The sequence below is a fragment of the Aulonocara sp. 'chitande type north' Nkhata Bay genome, linkage group LG20 (assembly GCF_057382095.1).
Source record: "Aulonocara sp. 'chitande type north' Nkhata Bay isolate Kocher_YH1m ecotype deep benthic linkage group LG20, A_spYH_male_GT1.1, whole genome shotgun sequence".
Classification (NCBI taxonomy): Eukaryota; Metazoa; Chordata; class Actinopteri; order Cichliformes; family Cichlidae; genus Aulonocara; species Aulonocara sp. 'chitande type north' Nkhata Bay.
Window position 1 is genome coordinate 33,683,101 of NC_141363.1, and position 23,569 is coordinate 33,706,669.

Genomic DNA, 23,569 nt, shown 5'->3' on the forward strand with positions numbered 1-23,569 from the left:
ACTTCCAGCGCATGCATGTTAATGAAGTTACTCAGAATGGGGAACTATTGGGTGCAGTGAATTGCTTCACAGCGCCGCCAGCACTTCTGTGGAGTGTTAGTTTGGTTCAAACAGTCAGGACAGTTAGAGCTTTTGTAGTGGGTGAGGAACTTGGCATATTTTAGCTTAATCGAGAACAAATTTCCTTAATAGTATTTTATCTCTTGTAAATTATACAGTAGCACCATTTTTGGCTGCTTCACTCGCGGAGGCTGGTTTTGTTAAAACCTTAATTGCGAACTTTAGTTCAAAATAATTCTTCCTTAAAGCCATGCTGTGGGAATCTTGCCATACGAAAAAGTCCAAAGTTTTTTACAAACTGCCGGTTTTATGTGTATTTTTGGTTAATTGTCATTCTCATCACTGTTTTCCTCGCACCAACTTTCTCCGAAGCTTCAAGTCAAACGCATTCTCAGGCGCGCACACGATCCGGGTTTTCCTGGAGACATTTGGTCCCCAAATTATCCGGCTGTTCCGTTTCATCATTTCACTGACCAAGTTGGGGGTTTCCTCTGTGTGTGTGTGTGTGTGTGTGTGTGTGTGTGTGTGTGTGTGTGTGTGTGTGTGTGTGTGTGTGTGGCGGCAGGGGGTAGGGTGGAGCAGGAGGAGGGATGCGCGGATAGGAAAAGACGCACCGCTCGTCTATTGGACCAGAAACAGAGTGGGCGCATGTAACCGCCTGTCCAAGCCTGGAGACTTTGCCTTTTTTTTCCAGGGACGGGAGACAAGAGGGTCCAAGACAAGTACACATCTAAAAGCGGTATATGTGAGGCAACCGGGGGCTGCGAGTCAAGCCATGGACGCGCTGTTGGCGTTATTATAGGCTGTCGGTGACCACAGAGCGTAAAGTTTCCGCTACTGTCGTGTTGTGTTTTTTGTTTTTTTCCTTTGTGTTGCGTTTTTTTTTCTTTATCTTCAAGCCGCATGAGTTCACCGCTGTTTTTAGGTCAGCTGGTCGGGGTTCCGTTAGAGATAATGCACCCCACCATGGAAAAAGACACAACTTACACCAAGATTTTCGTCGGCGGGCTTCCTTATCACACCAACGACGCTTCACTTCGGAAATATTTCGAGACTTTCGGGGACATCGACGAGGCAGTGGTGATCACGGACAAACAGACGGGAAAATCCAGAGGATACGGCTTTGTGAGTCAATCTAAGTTCATCTGCCTTTTCTCTGCTAGAATCAGAGAGCAACTCAACGCATGTAGAGTGAATAAACAAAGCAAAAAAGAGCGTTTAATTAAGGTTTTATCAGCAACTTCCAATCTAATTAAACGGAGGGCGCTTAAAGCACAGTAGCCCACGTCTGTTGTAGCTGCTAATCAGTTTAAAGTGACTTTATCTTAATAGTTAATTACATTATTCTTATGTTTTTCATCGGAACCTTTTTTTAATGTGTGTGTCTCGGGCTTGCACGCTGCAGACACTGCCACTTTGTTCAAGCAGGAGCCATGTGCAGCGTGTCTGGTGGTGACAGTCACATGCCAGAAGCATGAGAAGCAGGTTATAACTTATAAGTGTGTCATCAATTATCTCCACTCTCCCCAAGTACAAATGGAAGCTCGAACAGACACAAAACAAGGACACACACACCCACACAGATACACTTGAGTTGGTAATAAGCTGCTGCAGCTGTGGGCAGATGTCTGTGTCGTCTGTGTGTTTGTGTGTGAGAGTGAGTGTGTGTGTGTGTGTGTGTGTGTAGGGTGGGGAGACGGGGGTCCCTGGACTCGGAGGTGTGACATGTCAGTTGGCTCTGCAAGATAAGGCTGCAGCAGTTTCATGTTGACTTCCTCCCTCACAGCCCTTCCCCCCTCTGCCAGGTTGGGTTTTGGTTGTTTGTCTGAGTGACTTTGAGTTAATGTGTATTGAACTTCAGATTATCTCTACCTACTGCGCAGCCAATGAGCTGATCAGCTGAAGCAGCCATGTGTTGAGCTCCCCCCCTCCCTTTTTTGAGAGTTGGGTAGCAGCGTGCTCATTTCATACTTGACGTCTCTTTAGAGGTCTTAATTCTTGAACCACAGCGATCTAAAAACTATTCACTGCTTTATGTTTGCATAAAAGTCCAGAGTCTGATGCTGTAAAATGAAAGCAAGCATAGCTGTTTTACTTTCACTGTTCCACTTACTGGCAGTGGAGCCTGCAGCTGTGGTTCTGCATTGTGGTGTAACTGCACTCTGTGTGTGTGTGTTAACCTGTATCACCCCTTCCCAGTTTCTTTCTGCCCACTCCTCAACTCAGTCCCTCAAGGTAGATTCTAGCATTTCATCCTTGGCAGGCCAGGGTGAAGGAAAAAAAGTCTGCCTCCTACACTTCAACCCACACCAACACAGCTGAAGCTCCACTGGCAGCTTTAAAACACACTCATTTCTCCTTTCATGTAGTGGAGTCAGTGTCCTGTCCTGCAAAAAAAGGAAGAAAAAAAAGATTAAGGAGACGAGGACAGAAGCATCCTCAGGGTCACCCCTCTGTGTTGCTTCATCCGAGTGCTCATGCTGGCATCCAGACTGTAGAGAAGCTTTCATGCGTTGCAGTTTTGTCGGTTTAAGAGATTACATGAGTGGTCTTAATGTGCAATGCTGTGACGCTGTCTACAGGTGACCATGGTGGACAGGGGGGCGGCAGAGCGTGCGTGCAAAGACGCAAACCCCATCATCGACGGCAGGAAGGCCAATGTGAACCTGGCGTACCTGGGGGCGAAACCTCGCAGCTCACAGTCAAGTAAGCATCGTTAATCTGCGTCTATTTTCTTTCTTCAAAAACTCATCAAACAAGAGGTAGCACCGAGCTTCTTTTTAATCAAATGCTATTTGAAGGTTTGAAAAGGTGAGCTTTAAGTGAGTGGTTTTGGTGGTTTGGTGAGTATTTAGAGCAGTGGTTCCCACAACTGGTGCATGCAACCACCGGCAGGGGAAGGACAACCAATAAAAAACGTGAAGTGAAACTCATTTGAATAAGTGTGTTTTTTAACATTTTTTAAAAAACAAAAAACTAATTTGCTGATGCCAGTGTGAAATTCTAATTCGATACTTTTTTATTGGTAAAGATTGATAAAAATTGTGGAGGTTAGACGTGACTTTCTTGACGTTTCAAGTTGGGAATGGCACAAAAAGTTTAAAAAAATGCTTATTTAGAGCAGGGGTCCTGCAACCACGAGAAACAAAAATCTTAGTTGATTTAAATTTGGCACCTCTGGATGACTTTGAGTGCTGCTGCTTAAAAAAGTAGAAAATATTGCTTTGTGGAAGTGCAGTTTGGACCACTTGTATTTGCGCATCTGAGATTCACTACTGGCTTAAAAACTTCTTGAATGTTTTTAAGGATTTATGGCACCAAATAAGGTATATGAGGTTTCCACAGTGCACTATCACTAGGCTTATTTAAAAAATATAATTTAGTAATTTGAGGACAGTATGGTCGCGTGTAGGTGAAGACCATCACCTCATAGCAACCAGCCTGCTGAGGCCTGCATGATCTCTCTGTTCTCCAGCATCCTCCCACAGTACAAAGATATGCATGTTGGGTTAATTGGTGATTCACCGTAGGCGTGAATGGTTGTCTGTCACCCTGTGGTGGCTCTGTGACAGACTGGCGACCTGTCTCGGATGTACCCTCTCCTACAGCCTTTGACCTTGAATTGGATAAGTGGAAAAAAGGGATATAATGTAGCAAATTGACAGGCAGTGACTTCTAAAGACTTCAACGTGGAAGAGATAACATGTTTGAGATTTACAGTATAGTAAGCCACAACAAATACTTAGTTTTCTAGATTATATGGGGGTGGGGGCAGAATTAGTCAGTGACAGTAGCACAGGGGAACCTTTCTGAAGCCCATGTAAGTGGCTGACGGTGTTTCATATGCAGTCTCTGCTCTTTTTTGTTTTTTTCCCAGAGACAAACGTTCCCCCATATCCATTCTGTTACTTTCAGGAATCTTTCTCTAGGAATTTGCCAACATTCGTAAGTCCTTATACCAACGCTGTGGTTATTAATTCTCATACTGAGATGATGATTGTTATTCTCTCAGTGAATAAAAACTTTCAAAAATTGGAGAAAAAAGTAGCCAGAAATCTACAGGAGGCATCTACAATGCTGAACAGGCCAATCACAGTAGCTGCGGGCTGATTCAACACGACATGTAGTTATGTTACTCGGGAGGTGCGCGTCAGGCTACGTTGGAGGTTTTGGTTACGTCGTAGGTTACGACTTAGATTTCCCGCTGAAGCATAAATTGGGCATCACTTCAAGAGCAGACACTGTTTATCAGTCGAAGCCTTGAGTGCCAGCTGATGACAAGCAGCTGGCACTCAATGCTTGGGTACCAGGTGCCAGCTGAATAAATTCATTCACAAGCCACCGTTCTGTGGATGTTGACGAACACGGACGTTACTGAAAGAATAATGTGAATATGATAGATCATGAAGGTGAATATCGCAGCCTGTGATAGTCTGCACGGAAGGCTTGGAATAACACTTATTTGCATGAAGACCCTGGTTATGATCACATGTCCAGGGTACGTGTTGGCAGATTGGGAAACTGCATGTTATAAACATGTTATTCAGGTTTTACCTCATTCTGTCACAGCTTGTAGTTAGCAACTACATTAAAATAAAAAAACATAATAGGGAAGTATAAAGGAAGCAGAATATTGTAAGCCTTAAAGTGTACTGTTACTTTTAGTTTCCTTTACTGAGAAACTGAATCCAGCACACTGTTTGTCGTGTGAAATGTAAAAAAGCTGCAGGTAGACAATCAAAAATCTGGATACTGTTGAAATATGAAGTCTTCTTGTGTCCCATGTAAACAGCACATTCTGAATAGGATCAGACTGATTTACAGTAAGTGTGCTTCTAACCAGCTAAAGGCCTTCTACGTTGTTGAATGAACAAAGGCAGCAAATGCTCTCAAGCAGGCTTCAAATCTCTACATATTTACATTTTACTGAAAGGGATGTTGACCCAGAGCTTTGTGGAGGACAAGAGAAATCACAAAAAATATAAATATATGCTTAAATGTGACATTAGTTGGATAAATCATGGACGACCACTGGCATGCTCGTCGCCCCAGCCAGCTGCTTATTCCCACCATACATTCGCTCCTTGTGTGCTTGAGTTTACGCACAAGCTTTTGCGCTGCTGGGCTTTTTCAGAGATAACCACCACCGCACATGTTTTGTGCTTCCCCTTCAACATCTGGGTGCACACCAGACCTTGACAGCAGCTCTCCCTCACTACTCCGTTTAAAGCGTGCTGGCTGAAATGCCATAGAGTGTAGGTGTGATTGACAAACAGCGGTGCCAACAACAACTGACTGTGTGTCCTTATTTCTGGGCGAGGGCTGCGACGCAACTCCCCAAGCATGCAGCTGATGGGAGATGGCAGCGCTTGGTATTTTGTTATTGTGTGCGAGAGTAGCGAGAGAATAGGAGAGCGGGGAGAAGGCGAAAAAGAGCAAGAAGGGGACGGGACTGTTAAGAGCAACAAATAACAGTGTGCCTGTCTCCTCTTTGTCCTGGCGAAGGAGGAGGGCTGATGAAGTCATGTCAGTACAGTAAAAACGAGGAATGGGAAGGAATAAATAGCTGCAGGAATGTAAAGATGAAGTCAGAGGAGGTGCAGAGAGGAGGAGGAGGAGGATACATTTCTCCTTTCTTACTCAGTCTCAGCTGATTCCCGATGAAGTCTGGAGGCAGGGAGGTCACAGATGTTTGTGAGCAATAGAGTGCATCATTATTTGTATGAGTGTGTATGCTGGGGGAATAACAGTCGGTCTGTGATACTCCCGTATACATGCTAACCTCTGAGAGAGAAAAAAACAGACAGAGAGGGAGAGAGCAGCTCTGTCCTTGTCTGCCCGTCTCTTCTGTTGTTTGTATAGCCAGTAGCTAAAATATCCCGCCTTACCGCTGCCTCCCTCTTTGTCTTTGTCTCTGTCTGCAGGTCTTTCTGTTGGAGTTCAGCAAGTCCATCCTACGTGGGCTCAGAGGCAGTATGGGTAAGACGGGGAAGAATCAATACCACTGTTTCCAACACTCTCTCTCTCACTCTCTCTTACCTGCCTCCTCCTCCTCAACACAATACATTTCACTCCTCCGCCCTTGACATTTGTGAGCACTCGCTCCTTTTCTGCACTTGGGTCTCGGTAGTCGCTGGCACTCTGCAGCGCCTCCAGAATGTATTCGACCCTGTGCCCGTTTCTATATCGGTGCACTGGCTTTTGATGTCTTCTGTTGTCTCTCTCTCTCTTTCTGGTCCATTAAACCCATGAGAAGCTCAATTCCGAATTTCACTCATGCATGAGTTGGGCTTCACTGAGGCAACAAGCTTTTTAGTCAAACTTCCCCCATCCCTTCTTTTTCTCCCACTTCCACACACACACACACACACGCTTCCTCACATTTGTGCACACAGAGGTCTCATTGCATCACCGTAGTGCCACTCATGAGTCACTGTGTAGTTGTGTAATAGAAAGTGGTGTTTTTAACACCCTTTAAAAACCCTGAACATGATCCCAACTGGCTGCAAGATAGAGACTGTGGCAGGAAACCGGAAAAACAAGAGTCTATAAACATGCAGGTGCTAACATGTTTACTGTGCTCACTGCAGTTAGCTGTGTATATGGATACCCATAACAATCAATAAAAGTTTAATCTTGGTTGTTATGCTGACCCTCGATGTAGGAGAAAGGCAAGTGTCTGTCATCACTACATATAGCAACACCAGTGCCTTCTAGTTAATGGAGGCAGAGATATTTTATGTGTTGTTATGTTATTTGGTGTCTATTTAATACAGCAAGCTTGTAGGCAGCAGCATTTATTACTGCAAACAACATGAAGGGCAGTTTGCATCCCTTTTTTCCACCGTGATTCTGACGCTGATGACAGACTGCCTTTATTTGAAGTGTGAATTTATTGCCACAAGGTGACAAGACAGCAGCATTATAGCGCAATAGTAGTGACACAATAAAATATCCAGTGACACAGCGTGAGTCAAATGTAAGCACAAATGTAGCCTAGGCAGTGTTTTCCCTGAAGTTTTAAGTGTAACACAACTGCTCAACACTATTTGGTCTTCCTGTCATATGGAGTGAAGCTAGCAAGCGCTCCAGCGATGCTCGGTTGAGTTGTTTACTTTTGGCTTGCACAACACAAACCGCTAACATGTCCTCATAACCCTAGCCCTTCATAATCTGGTTTTATTTAATGGTTTATGTTTGCCTCAAATGTTGAAACAAGTTTGCTGTTTCCACTTCCACCTTCCACTTCCAAAAATTTAGGTAGCTCCCTTTTTAAGCACTCCTGCTCTCCCTCTCAGACATGTCTGGGCTTTGCTTTTGTGCGTGTTAGGGATGTTTAATCTATGGCATTGCTATACCATTGGTATCATGAGATGACACTTTTTATGCTGAAACATTGTGCTGGAATTATTGTGGATGGTACGCTGTGGCACAACCCTAGATAACATGCAACAGTTAGCGCAACTACCATAATCAAACGCTGCAAACATTATTACAGAACTTTCCATGTTTGACAAGATTACTCTCTCAAAATTCACACATCTTGCAAATAATGATTAAATGATGCCACTGCAATTGTGTCCATTTAGGTATTTGCCTAATGAAAGAGTTTTTAACCAACACAAACATGCTACCCCAGGACAGGAATAGGAGAAGCGTTAAAAAGATGGGGAAAATACAGTATGATAAGTACAGCCAGCAGCTGCACTAAACACTTTTAAGTATTTTTAACACTCGGTTTCACTTTAATTTCCCTTTAAGTAGTTTATAATCTGTGTGGATGTTTGCACACTGATGCTTCAGCCCTGCACCTGATCAGAGGTGTTGTTTCTTATGAAATATTGTACACTTTCACTAAGTCAGGAAAAAGGCCTGTTTTGCAACTGGTTTCCAACGTCACGGTGTATGTCAATATCTCATGTATCAGAGTACAAAGGATTTAATGCCAAATTACTAAAGAGATGAATGGCAACAGATGTATCGTGCTGGTGAGCTGGTGCTGGTTTCTTGGAAAGAATCAAACCTTTCTGGGTTTGTGTAATTCACGGGTGACAGACGTTCTCATTCAGTGTCCCAGAGTTTCAGTGTGAACAAGAAAGGAAATCTTAATGACTCAGTTCCTGAGTAAAACAAGGGGGGTGACACATATCATAGACTGCTGCAGACAGTAGAGAGACGGTGCAGGTTGAACCCAGCTGATGTGTTGTTGTTGATGACTGGATGGATGACTCTTCTTCTTCTTCTGTCAACACCTACTTAGTCTTGACTCAGATGTTTGGTGTATCGCCGGTGAGGAGGTGATCTTAGGAGAAGATGTTACCAACTGTCACAGTTGTTGATTTTGTTTTGTGTGTCTGGCGCTGCTATTGACTTTTTGAGCTTCATTTCAAAATCAAATAGCTGCTATTTTGGTCTTTGGCTGTCACAAATCTGAAGTTTTAGCGATGGGATCTTCTATATTTTAGAGGTATTTTAAGGAATTTACAGGATGTAGCGTTTTGGAAATGATCTCTTCGCTCTGATTTTCTGAAGGCTGACAAGTTCCGATCCTGCGGCTACAGAAAAGTCCATTAAAAACCTCAACTGTTCTGAGTGCTATTAATATTGCAGTCCTCAATTTCTGAATGAGTGATGAGGGAATTGAGGCTGACCCAGATGAGTCTATGAATGAGTGATGAGGGGTTGATAGAAAGTCTCCCAGAGTGCGAGAGGAGATTTGACGCAGAGGGAGTCTTTTGTTAATCTCTGCTTGCAGGAAGAGTCACAGTTTGACACCTCAGACTGAAGAAAAACAGCTGAAAACATCACCTGGCACAGCCCAAAGGCAAACACAAACCACAGGTGGCACTTTGTTTGTTAGGGTTAAAACACCTCCAAATTCAGGCAGTGTGTAATGCGTGTGTGTTTTGCAGGTGGCGGTTTAATTTGCTGAGAAACTATTGGGACATCTGTGAAGAAAATAAATGAGACATATGAGGTGAAGCAAGAACACTTTCTGTTTTCTGTCAGTATGAACTGAAACATTGGATTAAAAAGCACATTTGTTTGGTCTGTTAACAAAATCCACCAACAGGTAATTTTAAACCTAATTATCGAATTATACTTTTTATTTCACACTGTGGTGTAAAATACTAAAACACAGTCAAGGTAAAGTCATCTTACATATCAGGACATAAAACATCATCTGGCCCTTGGCATCTCTTAAAATTAGGTAAGTGCAGCCTGTGAAGAACAACAACATGTCATACTAGATTGTGTCATTATTTATTCAACACAAACTAAACCAAAAATGCAGAAGCAGTGTGTGAAAAACAAACAAAGCACTCCATGATTAAATAGATAGAGCCACCTTTATCAGCATAACTGTCTGTTGCATCACTTTATGGAGATTTGCAGACTTTGACTGGGCTATTCTAGAGTTTTTGGTGTGTTTGGGATCATTTTCCTGTCGCCATCACACAGACCAATGTTTAGGTGTTGAACAGATCCCCTCACGTTTGACTCTAGAATACCATACAAGAGTTCATGGTCAACTGAAAGGTGGCTGAAATGTTCACAAGTCCTGTGGCTGCATAACAAGCCAAGATCCCCCCCGGTCTCTAAATGTGACAGTGTGCATCATGGCATCTTTGGTCTCGTCTGTTCAAAGGACATTGTTCCTATTGTGTTGTTTTCCGATTCAACTTTGAAAACCTAAGCTGTGTTGCCAGATTCTATATAGAGAAAATGGACTTTCGCCAGGCATGACTGAGGCATGTAGAGTCTGAGATGTAAATCTTAGTTTTTTTGCAGTTTCTCTGAGCATTTCACAGTTGGATTTGTTGTTACGTTCACTCCTGGGAAGATTATTGGCACATTATGTTAACACACATCTGAATGCTCCAGACCAGCAAATTGCCTAAACCTTTGCTTTAATAGAGATGGCGAATTTGCTGGAATGTCCAGACCCTGGAAAACTGGCAGCAGCCTTGAATGTTTGCCACTTGTGAATAATCTTTTCCGCTGTAGAATGATGGACTTTTAGAGGGCAGCAACAACTGCTTCTTTAAGATCACTGATGATGCCTTTACTCCTTGGCATTGTGTTAACGCACATCTGAACACTCCAGACTGTCAAATTGTTAAGCCGCTCTTACGTCCGTCTTGTAATTGCTATGAAACCAGTAAGGGTGTACTTAGTTTTTCACATTATGTCATATAATAGCAGTTTAATATTTAATATTTTACAGTTAATCTTAGATTGTATTTACTAATTTTAAGACCTGCTATGAGCCGCTTATATTTTATAGTTTTTTTCTATTTAAAGCATTAGATTTGAATGAGGGCATACTCAAACCGACGACCGGATGATACTCCAGCTTCCCAAACATCAGATCAATGAAAACTACTGAGTGGGCTTTTATTTTGAAGAGTTGCTATTAAAAAAAAAAAAAAGCAAATTGTCACAATTGAGAACTGAAACTAGCAAATGCTGGGCTGTTTTTGTGTCATAGCTGACAAAGATGACTAATTTCTGACTAATATTGTTGGTTTGGTTTAAGATATCTCAGCCTGTTCTGCTTTGATTTCAACCACGCAGGTTTTTTTAATCTCATGTGTGCAACAACTGTGTGCATGTCAGTGCTGAAAAAAAGTGAAACAAATACATTCGTTTTGAGCATTCCCCTCTGTTTTTTCCTCTCCAACACTGTAAACAAAGTTGAGTTTCATTGTTCGAGGGTGTGTTTAGGGAAAAATCTGTTGCAAAAGAAGAAGCAATACCAGTGTCTGCCACAGCGTTAACCTCAGGAGGTCTCAGTGCACCACAGCTGCAGGTTACTGCCTTTTTCTCAACAGGAAACTGTCTATTTTTGAATTACTGCTATTACCGCTAACGTCGATTTTTATCTCTTTGGTGCAGATAAGAAATCAAATCTGCTGTTTGAGGAGGGCGTTCTGATGAATGTAGGATACCACTGCTACTGTTCTGAATCCACCACAGTGAAACAAGCAGACAGAAGGAGACTTGAGCTAATATTGACTCTTTAAACAAATGTGAGAGAAGTTGTTTAATCTGGAGAGCAGTTTTGACAGAAATTACATGTTTAAACTGGGGATAAATAAACCTTGCAGCCTGAGTAATGTCTAGATTTTTCAGTTTCTTACGTGCAAAGGGCACATCTGTCCCAGCTCAGATCTCTGTGCTCCGAGGCTCGATGTGTCTGTGACATGATCAGTATGACTGCAGTCAGTTTCAAACATTTCTTGGCTGCATGAAGGACTTTTATTTTAGGCTCAACTAAAAGAAATAGTCCAAAGTTTAAACAGGGTCATGCTGTTGAGAAAGAACAGTAGCTTTTCCAGTCTTTAATCACAAGATAGTTGGGCATTCACCGTTTTTCACTTTAACTGAGGGTGTCTTTTCTCTCTGATTATAAATCTAGGACTTGTTTTCCCTAACTAATGATCTTCATATTTAAATTTATTGAACTGATTGGGATCTTTTTTGTGTGTGTAAGATGTTGCCGTTGTCACAGTTTCTTTTTTATTCTGCATTTTTGCATTTGTGTATGCAAATATACACTTTGTTAGTTCCACCCATTCAACTAGTTGATAATCAGCCAATCATATGGCAGCGAATCGGTGCATTGAGGCAAGTAGACATGGACAAGACAAGCTGCTTGAAGTTCAAACATCGGATCAAAATGAGAAAAAAACAAAGGTTATTTAAGTGACTTTGAACGTGGCATATTGGTTGGTGTCAGACAGGCTGCTCTGAGTATTTCAGAAACTGCTGATCTGCTGGGATTTTACCACACAAACATCTCCAGGGTTTACAGAGAATGGTCCAAAAAAAGAGAAAATATATCCAGTGAGCACCAGTTCTCTGGGTGAAAATGTCGTGTTGATGAAAGAGGTCAGAGGAGAATGGCCAGACAGCTTCAAGCTGATGGGAAGGCAGGAGAGAATCTTTAAATGCATATCACCAAGTCAGCTAGCTCATCAGCTAAGAACTGGAAACTGAGACCACAATTCACCAAAATTGGACAATAGAAGATTTTCAAATGTTTTGCGCTCATGCTTGTGCAACAGACAAATCTGCTCCAACTTTGATTGTAATTGTGATAAAATGTAGTTTATAATTTATTTTTGAATGCACTTTCATTAGAATTTGAAAAAAATGGTGAATTATTGTGATTTATTAAAACAAATAACCAGTGAGTCAAGGAGGCTTCAGTGATAAGAAATTATGCATATTCCTTTAGCAGAAAGGTTATTCTTATCATTTTAAGTGGTAAGTGGGGGTTTGTCAACAAAGTCCACCTATAAGCACTTTTAAATGTCACTAATTAAAAATTCTGTAAAAGCAAAAACAAGGATCTATGTGCCAGAATGACAGCTCCCTTCCAGTGATAAAAACCTACCAGGTGTGTTTCAAATCAGACTATTTCTTGGCTCAGAGCAGTAACTTAAACAAGTTCTAGCATGATAATTACGAGCTTTAGAGGAGCTAGTGGGTGAATTTTAAAGTTAATCAGCGGCTGGCCGTCATTTCATATTTAAGGGACAGATATGAAATTCTTCTCATCTAACTCAGTGCGAGAAAAGCAAACAAACATGTTTTTCCCAAACGTCAAACTACTAGACATAAGATTCGTCTAAATATATCCCCATGCCTTTTGTTGCCCCCTGTTCCCACTTCACCATCATCACTGTGGGGCTCCCAGTGGGCTTTCTTCCTTTGTCTGCTCACACAAACTCACACAGTAAACAGCAAATATCAAAAATAAACTCAAACAAAGCGCAACTCGCTGTCTGCTGCTTTGGCATATTTGCTTTAAGTTTTTAGAGGACAGAGGACAGACTGATGCCAAATGTGGCTTTGAGGTACAGCTGAGTTAGGGTGGAGGGCTGTGGGGGAGCATGTTCTCATATGAGGGAGGAGGGCAGACGTCTGTCGCCCATAGCCGCCTGCTGTCTGCCTTCAGCACCCAGAAGCTGCAGCAACATCGATGCGGTTGCTTGGCAGAAGTGAGATTCTTTTTTTTTCTGCTCTTTAATTTCTTTTAAGTGAAAATAAAGGAGGGTGAGGGAGATGGATGTGCGGTGAGTCTATTTAAGGTGGAGGCGTGGGGGAAGGGAGGGGGGACTTCCTGTTGAAGCAGTGGAACAGAGCAGTAGAGGATGGGAGGAGGGGGTGATAGACTTAAAGCACACCTGTGGGTGGATGAAGTTGTGGCTGGGTTCAGTGAAGCTTCAGGGTCGTGTGATGTGCGTTTATTATAAAACGCTCCTCAATGAAACATCAGGAAATCAGTGAACGGCCTCAGCGGGCGCCAACGTGTCGACTTGTTTAATATGTTCACATCCGTAACTCCGTATCTCTCCCTGTCTGATTTTCTTTTCCCATTCTTCCTCTTGTCTTCTTCCCCCTTTAAATAATCCTTCTTTCTCTTTCCTCTCAGTCTGCAGTCATCACTCTTTCTCTGAAGGGGGGTTTAGGTAGACGGCGAACCCTCAGGTGGATATTTTTCTTACCCAGGGACCCAATTAGGAGCGACACCTCTGTTGGATGAAAAGCCTCATTTAACAAAAAATGTAAAGAGATGGTGTTGCAAGCTTTTCAGAGCACACAGAGCACAGTTGTCTGTTAAAAGATGACACATTTTGATCTCTGATTGCATCTTTTTCCACTTCTTCCACATCGGGTTATGTTTTTTTTTTCTTCTGATGTGCATTTAAGTACTAAAGTCATCTTCCCATCCTCTGTCTCCCACTGATGCCTTGATGCTGACAAATAAAGTGCATAAAATATAGATCGAGGCCAGTTTTTAATGAGCAGTGACTTCGCATTTCAGGCTAAATCAACACTTCTGTGTTCCTGCAGGCGCCTCACAGCAAAAACCTGCCAACCTGCCAGAAATGTGACAAGAGAAAGGCATGTCTTGTGTTTGCATCATGTAAAGTAATCCTATGACTGCTCAGAGCTACAGCTGCCACCGTCAGACAATTAACTGATTAGCCATCCACTGATATTGATTCATTGTAAATTACTTCCACTTAGTTGTGAGGATTTGCTGCTTCTCTGTGGTTTACATAGGGGTAAACTGAACATGCAAACAATTTAAAACAAACCACTGTGAAGACTTTAATGGGGATTGTACTCACCCAGAAGGTTATTCTAGGAAATTGATGAAAATAACTATTGGTTTAAGTCTTAATCAGAGCAGAAAAAGCAGAAAAATAGCAAACGTTGTTCTCAGTGAAGTTCCCAATTATGGTTGTGAAGCTCCAGCTGCTATAAACAACTATTTAAAATATTCAAAATACGCTCACTTCATTAGGTATACCCATTTAACTGCTCATTAATGCAAATATCTAATCAGCCAATCATGTGCTCAGTGCATTTAGCCATGCGGCTATGAAGAGACGACATGCTCAAGTTCAATCTGAGCATCAGAATGACAAAGGTTGTTGGCGACAGACAGGATGGTCTGAGTATTTCACAAATTGCTGGTCTGCGGGTATTTTCCTACACAAACATCTTTAGGTTTTTCTGAAAAAGAGAAAATATCCAGTGAGCGGCAGTTCTCCAGCTAAAAAATCCCTTGTTGATGCTAGATGTCAGAGGAAAATGGCCACATCTCTGGACAGTAACTCAAATAAACAAGCACTGTAACCAAAGTGTGCAGAAGACCATCTCTTGAGTGAACTGCACATGAAGCTGCAGAAGACCATACCATGTGCCGCTCCTGTCAGCTAGAATGGAAAAAATGCTTCCTCGTCTGATGAATCTCAGTTTCTGCTGTCACATTCAGAAGGTAGAGTCATGGATCCATGCTGCCTTGTATCAACGGTTCAGGCTGCTGCTGCTGGGGATTTTTTCTCGGCACACATCGGCCACATAGGTTAAAAGCTTTACTTCCACGGCCTACCTGAATATGATTGTCAACAGTTGCTTAAGTGTGTCTCCACAGTTCATTTTAGCTCTGTGTCAACATTAGAGAGCAACCACAAATGGTCTGTACTCTCTCATTTATCAACATGATGAATGTCAATCACTTTATGTGCACACATCTGCAGACACTGGCCTGAGGAAGCAAGATTAGGGACTACACATAACTTAACAGCGAGCAGTTTCATTCATAACAGGTTTTCTCAGTATTACACTGAGAACCAGCTACATGTTACAGCTACTATTTTGAGTTAAATATCTTCGATATCTTCTTTATAACCCTTACAAATGGGTACATTCACATTCAAATTCTGAACAATTCATTGGATGTGTGTTTGAAGTAAAATTTTTACATCATTTTGACAGTTCTGAACATTTTCTTTTCTTTATGGATGAATTTGGGCTTACTTTGAAAGAAGCCATGGCTTGAAGGCAAAAAAAAACTGATGTAACATCCTTTGAAATCTTGAAATCAAAAGCAAACGGGGACCTGAAAGCTCCTTATTTACTTGATGATTATATTTGATGTCATTAGGAAGCTGACAAATAACTTCAAATGAAAGCTTTAAACCTGGAAAAAGTTAAAGCCGTTAAAGTATATAAATGCAGGTCCGGAACAGGATATTTTGAATGTTTTTTTATTCGTGCAACAAGTGAACGTCAGATGGAAGTGAGATGGCGTTCATTAGACTGACATGTGCAGGATTAAAACTCAGGCGTGAGATGGGTTGAAGTCAGGAGACGTTTCCTTTTTTTGACATTTTCTTCTCCGTGTCAGCCTTATTTGAATGAATCAGATTTAAATGTCTTGCTTGCTGACATGTGAGCTGAGTGTCCGGCGCTGATGTTGGCCTTTCTATCACTCACCCCCCCTCGAGCTGCGTGTGTGTTTATCGACAGAGGACGGAGGGTCATGTGTGTGTCTCTCCATGAGTGTGTGTTTGTGTCTTTGACTGACTCACTCTCCTCACTTCTCTCATCTGTACTATTATAAGCGAGGCTGTCCTAAGGCATGAGGGATATGATGGCTGATCCTTCACCTCTCAGCATCGCTCGTTCCTCGTCTAAGGAGTCCCGACCTTGAACCTCAGCAACAACAAAAAAAACCCTCAAAAAACAAATAAACCCCTTTATGGATGTTTGGGTTTTTATTCTCTTTGGTCAGTGCATCCTCTCTCTTTCATGGCGCTGCCTGGTTTTGAGAAAGGACAGCGAGGGGGAGTGCAGACGTGGAAGATGGCTGTGAGGGAGCGAACCCAGAGAGGGGAGGGAGAGCAGAGTCGGTGGAGGTTATTCTGCTCTCATGGGTCTGTTAGTGAGTGCACACCCATGCAGCTGCGCCAATTAGTCCTGCCATGCTTGAACCCCCCCCCCCCCCCCTCCCCCCACGACACACACACTCTTCTAAGCTGCTTAACTAACTACACACAACCTGTTAAGTGTGTGCATATATTACGTTTCCTGCGTGTTCACTTCTTCGGGATGTGGCGTATTCGACTGTGTGATTCAATGTGCGCGCTGTAATTTAGAGTTTGCGTGCCTGTCTACGTCCCCTTTGAGTTTGTGCGTGTTTGTGCGCATGTATAAATGTGTGTTTGACAGTGATGCGATGATGCCAGGCACGGGGAGAAGAGAGGCGAGGCACAGCTCCCACTCGTACGATGCCACTGTCACATTGGATCAGTCAGGCCGGTGCAGGCAGGCAGCGGCACACAGCCGTGGGAATGACACTGCACTTCTGCTCCGGGGGGATACGAGATGGGATAGAGAGGGGTCGAGGAGGCAGGATGCTGCTAGCTTCAGCTTTGTTTTGACTTTATATGTTGTTGAAACCGTGCAGATGATGATCTTCGTCGTGCCAGCCAGAACTTCAGCAATTTTGTTGGCCCGCCCTTCCTTCCTTTTTTTTAAAAAATTGAGTAAAGTTTGTAAAAAGTTACCAAATCAGAATTTTGTAAGACTCAAATCAAACTTTAATGATATTTAATAAATTATAAACTCATTTTTTTCTTTTTAATTTAGTAATGAGTTTTTAATATTATAGAAGAAAAGGAATGGTTTTCAGGGGTTTTAAAGAAGCAACAGAGTAGAGGAGTCACATATTTGCAATTTATAAATACACCTGATAAGAAAATATCCCACATTTTTGTGGTTAATGTTTTAACAGTGCCTGTGTATGCATGACACCAGGAAGCAGGAATAAAAGCCAAAAGACCAACTTCAAAAACAGGCAGTGGCCTTAAACTTAAAGGCTGCCAGTGAGGACAAACAGCGAAGGCAAGGTCCAAAAACTGGCAAAAGGTCATCTGTGGGAAAGTACCAATGAACACAAGAAAAGAAAAAAACAACCCAAAACCCCACAGGAAATCTGAAAAGCCACAGGTGGAACACAGGAAGGATATACACTGAAGAGGGTGGCTGGTTAATTTGAAATACCCGTGAAAGACAGCGCAGATGAGACTAATAATAAGGGAGGGAAGGATGGAAAACTAACAAATCCAAAACCATGAAAATGGTCATGGACAGTCTCGTAGTCTCAAGAAGCAACTGAATTACAGACCTCAGAATCAGTTTCACTTATACTGCCTTTAGTGGTATTTTAGTGGTATTTTATTTACCCATCGTTCTTCTTTTGGTCCTTTTGTCCAGTTCAGCCGCACAACTAGTTAAATAAAAAACAAAAACAACTTTCAGAAATCATGAATCAGCAGTAGTTGAAAAAAAAATATCAAATTTTCTTTCTATTGCCTACACCAGCCAATCAGACTAAGCCTGCAGCTATCTAGCATTAGAGCTCTGGTGATGAGGGGGAAACAGGTTTGTGGATTTTGTTTAGCGTGACCAATCAGAGGGCACGATAAGTTAAAATAAGTTCAAAAGAAGAGTTCAATTTGATTAATGCTTAAAATGAATATATGGATGCTGTATTTATACTGGCAGCTATCCTGCACATACTGGCGTGTGTCTGTGTGTTGTGTATACAGCACAGTGGCTGTGTGCAGACTCAGTGTTTGTTGTGTAATCACACCTGATCCCTGCTCGCTCTCTCTGTTTAGGGGTAAGCAGGAGCAGCGGCAGACCGCCTCTCACTGCTCCGATCACCTGCTCAGACGCAGTGACAAGGTTACTGTCAGGTTAATGACTCTGACTGCAGGCTGTAGTGTTAAACACTGTCATGTTCTGTTGTTTTTACTTAAGCAGCGTAGCATAACCTAGTTCCTTTGATATGATCGCTGTTGCTTTTGCCAGATGTAACTGAGGATGTTCAGGTTAAGTGGGCAGCCTCAGGCAAGGACATGATTGAATACAAGAGGACAGTGGAGCGCTTTTTTCTCTCATTATTGTTGTGGCTCCAAGTGCAGACAATCTCATACCATGCATCTATTGTGGCAGCTTGTGTGTGTGTGTGTGTGTGTGTGTGTGTGTGTGTGTGTGTGTGTGTGTGTGTGTGTGTGTGCGCACAGGTGTCAAATCCAGAAATCATATTTTGGAAGCAAAACAGATTTTTTGAAACATAAGCCAATCCCGATAAGAATAGTTTATTGCAATTTAGTGTTTCTTACCTAAATGTTTCATTAGGATCAAAGCGTCTTTTTTTTTTTTTTTAAACCTTTTTCAGGCAGTGTGCTAATTAAACTTAAACACAAGGGAGGCGATCTATTTTAAGGGAGCAGAACTGATAATTGCTTTTTAAGGAGGAGGAGAACCTTTTGTAGGACTCAGTATTTGGGGTATAGAGAAAATGAGCATTTGCTAAAGAAACTGTGAACGTAGAGCATCTCGTATTACCATCGCTTTAAAAATCAGACCTCTCAGTGATATACAGAGTGGCAGCTCTGCACACATATTTCCCTGATGTTGCCATTGGATATTCAGACAGAAATGGATGTTGTCAGGCCTGTGTGTGTGATTTTTACGACAATCTTTTAAGTCTCAAGAGGAATTTCAGCTTCATCTTTTGTCTTTGCTAACCACTCTGCCCATACAAAACATGTACTGACCTACATTATTTTTATTGTTTTTCTCTATATCTTAATGGTTTTTTTGGTTATTTGTATGTTTGTTTGTTTGTTGCATGAAAAAAGGTTTTAAAATTGGCAGAAAAGACCCAGAAACTATAACGTTATAGGCTAATTTGAGACATCTGCACTAACATCAAGTGCAACTTGTAGGATATACATTTAAAAAGATATAATAAATAAGACTTAACGCCAAGCAAAGCTACATGTCAGACCACACACTGACTTGCATACAAATTACATAAGTTAGCATGTGTTTGTAGTACGTGATGCTAATGTATTTACAGTAGCAATGAAAAACATGCTGGATTATTTAATTTTTAGCATTAGCAAGGTTTAGCATTTTAGCATGCTAACATGCTAATATCAACTGATTTACAGTAGAAGCCGAAATAATTATAATTTCCAACGCAGAAACTGAGGACAATAGTTCTTAAAATGTCATTTAAGTTTCTTTTCTAGCACCTACTGTGGCGTACAGAGGAAACCAGGCTGAGATATGAGCTTTCACTGGGCCATTGATTCTTTTCTTTTTCAGCCATGCTGTTGTAGATTTGCCAGTGTTTGGGATCATTGTCCTGTTGTATGACCCAATTTGGACCAAGCTTTAGCTTTCAGGCAGATGATCCTACATTTGAGTCTAGAATACTTCGGTATACAGAAGAGATCGTGTTCGACTCAATGACAACGTGGTGTACAGGTGCTGTGAGTGCAAACAACCCAAACCATCACCCCCACCACCACCGTGGTGTGCTTGACAGTTGAAATGAGGTGTTGATATGAACACAGGGCGGTGCTGATATGCTGTGTTTGGTTTGCTTCAAATATGGTGGTGTGCATTATGGCCAAACATCTTCACTTTGGTCTTGTCTTTCCAAAACTCTTCTGCTTTGTTCAGAAGCAACTTTGCTGCCGTGTACTTTATGGGGAGAAGAGGCTTTCTCTTGGCAGAGTCAGTCAAACAAATAATACTTATTCAGTCTTTATCTGATTGTGCTATCATTAACTTTAACATTTAACATTTAACATGCTAACCGATGCCTGTAGAGCCTGACTGACTGCACTGTATCGTCAGACTTTGGAGTGAATTTGATGGGACATCCACTCCTGGGAAGATTGTGGCATTTGGTTGACATACAGCTGAATGCTGCAGACTAGCAAACTACCCAAAATTCTGCTTTTTAAGAGTTTCTCACATTTATTGATGATTGATTTATTGATCAAATGCACTTAATTACACGCACCTGGCACATACTCTCCCTCTTATCTACTATGAAAGCAGTAAGGCTGCAAAATTCCATAAAAACTTGCTTTTTCACATGACTCCCAAAGAGTTCCCCAAAACTCTTAAACCCCAAAAGATGCTGTTAAACAGGTATGAGTGATCTTAACAATAAACGATAATGAAACAATAAATAAAGACTCATCAGTTACATTTACAAATGATATGACAATTTTCAACAAAGTCCTACAGACCTATCCTTGTAACAGTTGTGCTTCAGTCAGTGTAATTTTTTTAATGATTTCAGTGATTGAGTTTAAAGAATTTACTGAAAGATCATGAGAAAATGTGTGTAACATATTATATGTTTATATATAAACACATTAAAAACGAGAAGTCCCACGTTTATTTTATTATGTGTGCTTTAGTGTTAAGCATATTAAGTGTATATTTCTGTTTTTACTATAGAACAATATGGTAATTGATTTCTTGACTAAAAAATTAATATTTATATGATAAATAATTGAAATGGTAATAGAGTTGCAATAATTAGTAATTTAATTACCGTTTTGTAAAAACCAGATAATGAATTACTTAATATTTGCTAACCAAACATGTGTTTCTGTGTCCCTCCAGGCTCACTCAGCAGTACGTCTACCCCCAGACGTTCCTCCAGCCCAGCCTGCTGCTCCATTCTCACCTCAGCCCGACAGCAGCGGCTCTCACCTCCCCTTACCTAGACTACAGCCCCGCCTACACGCCCTATGCCTCCACAGGACTGGAGCAGTACCCCTACACCCCATCGCCGTCACCCTCCGCTGGCTATCTCAGCTACACCTTCTCCCCCAGTACGCCAGCGCCCACTATCACAGCATCACCAACCCCTCCGGCTGCCATCCATCCTCCCCTAGCTGCACTCACTGCTGTGTCTGCTGCACCGCAGGCCTTCCTCCACTACCCTCTGCACCAGCCAGACCGCATGCAGTGAGCAGCTCTGAGCATGGCTGCAGCTGCTGACTTGATGATTCGAAACAGCGTGACTGTTGACTCGTGACATCATCAGGATGAGACTAGAAGTGGAAGAGAGTGTGATATAATCAAAAGGGCTTCTCAAGAGCACTCTAGTTCCTGTTTTTTTATTATTATTGTTGTTGTAATAGTTAAAGAAAACGTTCTATTACTATTGTCATCAGCATACACTCTGAATGTTTTTCATCAGTGGCAGCACTCAGAGACTGGAATTAGACGACTGGTAATTTTCTGGATGTTTCTCTTGCTGCTGAGTTCGGAGGCAGTCTGACTTCGGGGTAAAGACAACGAGAAAATATGTTTGACATGATGCTGTGGCTGCAGTTTTTCCAAAGGTACTGAGCTGAATGCTGGGCTCTAGCCAAGCTGGGAGTCAGTTCCTCCTTCAGAAACACAGCTCCAATTACCTCCTCTTCAAGGTTAACTTTCTGTCTATGGCCTTAGAGATCTGTCTCTGTACTTAGTTCATTTTGTCATTTTTATTAGTCTCACATGTGAAACAAACAAAATGTTTATTGTGTTCCCTTTTGTTCGTTTTCTCCACTGCTGGCAATTTGTTATGTAGTAATTACCACAGAATATGCAATATTAATGACAGAGGTGGAACATTAATAAGGTAGACAACACTGGTGTAATATTTTTGTGTAATGCTACTGCTAGATTGTCACTCTGAGATCGACTTTCTTAACACTTCAAGCATATTAGCCATCACATGAAGTTCCTGTAGCTGCTTTGTAGGCTTTCTCAACTTTTGCAGCAAAAGCATCCTCGGAGTCGGTCTTTATTCAGTTACTTAGGTGTCAATACAGATCAGGTAAATGTATTTGGATGTGGATGTCCAAAAGTGTGTGTATGTCCATGTTTGGTCTCTGTGAGTGTCAGCGAGTGAGAGACATACGGTATAATGCAGTATATGCTGGTGTCAGGTCTGAGCTTCTTTTCTAGCCTCTTGTACTGATCAGAGTTGTTTCTTTGTTTTTGTTTTTTCCTCGAATGCAGAAATCAGAGAGATTCTTTAGTCGTGATACTGCAGTTTCCTGGTGCCGCCGCATCATCTTAGTAGTCTTAAAACAAGCCATACATCACATCTTAAACAAATATGCAAAAATAAAATGAATATTTCTAAATGAGATGTGCTATCTTTTTCTTAAGCAGGTCAAATCTGAGTACTTCTGGACAGTACATACACCAGCAGCATGGAAAATTTACATTTCATTATGTCATTGAGCTGCTTTACACTGGTGAACTGGAAACCCGCTGAAGGCAATAGATTTTACAAATATGTTAATTGCCTTTCTTACAATGAAAAATCATCAACCTTGACCAGCCAATCACAGCCAGTAGAGCCACTAAACAACACATTATGTCTTGCTTGTTTAGCTACATTTGGCCTCAAGAAAGCCTGCCTTTTTCTCCTTCTTTGGTTCTCAGTGTTAAACTAAGCATTTACTTTATATTTACTGCACAGCACTGATGTGTTTTGTTTAATGATCCAAAAGACCAGTGGTTCTCAAACTGTGGCACACAGAGCAGAAAATATGGAATAAAATGAATATAATGTGACTTCAGTCGAGAAAGCAAAGAGGAATTTCTGACTTTTACTTCACTAAACTTTAACTTGTATGATTTGCTGTATTGTTAATGATTGATACTATTAAGGTGGTCAAGGAGGTTGTGGATCTGGTATGTTTACTCTGAAAATAACCTTTTTAAAAAGCAATGTAAGAATTACAGTAAGAGAATTATATTTTACAAGAGGTGGGTCTTGACTTGAAGGTGATCAGGAGGTAAATCCAGGATCAAGGAATATTTGGTGGCATTCTTTGCCATTGCAAAAGAAAAATAATAAAATAATATTCTCAAAGAGACATATCAATGACATATCAGTGCCCTTTTTTGAAGACATTGACTTGACATTCTTAAGAAAATATCCATACGTAATTCTCCATCTATAAACAGTAAGCTAACTCAGCTCCATGGAGTACCCCACCTCTCACTCCATGACAGCGAGGACAACTCTAGAGGATGGATGGATTTATTTAGATTAAATGTTAAATTGGGGGATTTCCTTTTATCACTCCAGCAGCAGGATTTAGTATGTTGTGTGTGCAGCAGTTCTTCTTAAAGAAGGGACTGCTCACTGTAGTGATGCGGCTTAATAAAGTGTCAAATCTCTGAAAAAGGTTGAGTCTGTAAATACTGTAGTTTATCAGCTGTAATCTACAATAAAAGCTTTAACCATGTTTCTTATCAAACTCAAGCAATAGTCCTGATGTGGGGTTGATCCTGTCTTACCCAAAAGACA

At 41.5% G+C, this 23,569-nt stretch overlaps 1 protein-coding gene across 1 annotated transcript; it reads left to right on the forward strand.

The window, feature by feature from the left end:
* The first annotated feature begins 668 nt into the window (after positions 1-668).
* rbm38 (RNA binding motif protein 38) lies at positions 669-23,436 on the forward strand. The gene is made up of 4 exons (XM_086276765.1): positions 669-1,185; positions 2,643-2,766; positions 5,985-6,039; positions 20,872-23,436. The coding sequence occupies exons 1-4, from the start codon at positions 964-966 to the stop codon at positions 21,221-21,223; spliced, it is 753 nt and encodes a 250-aa protein (XP_086132891.1). The 5' UTR covers positions 669-963; the 3' UTR covers positions 21,224-23,436.
* The last annotated feature ends 133 nt before the right edge of the window (positions 23,437-23,569 follow it).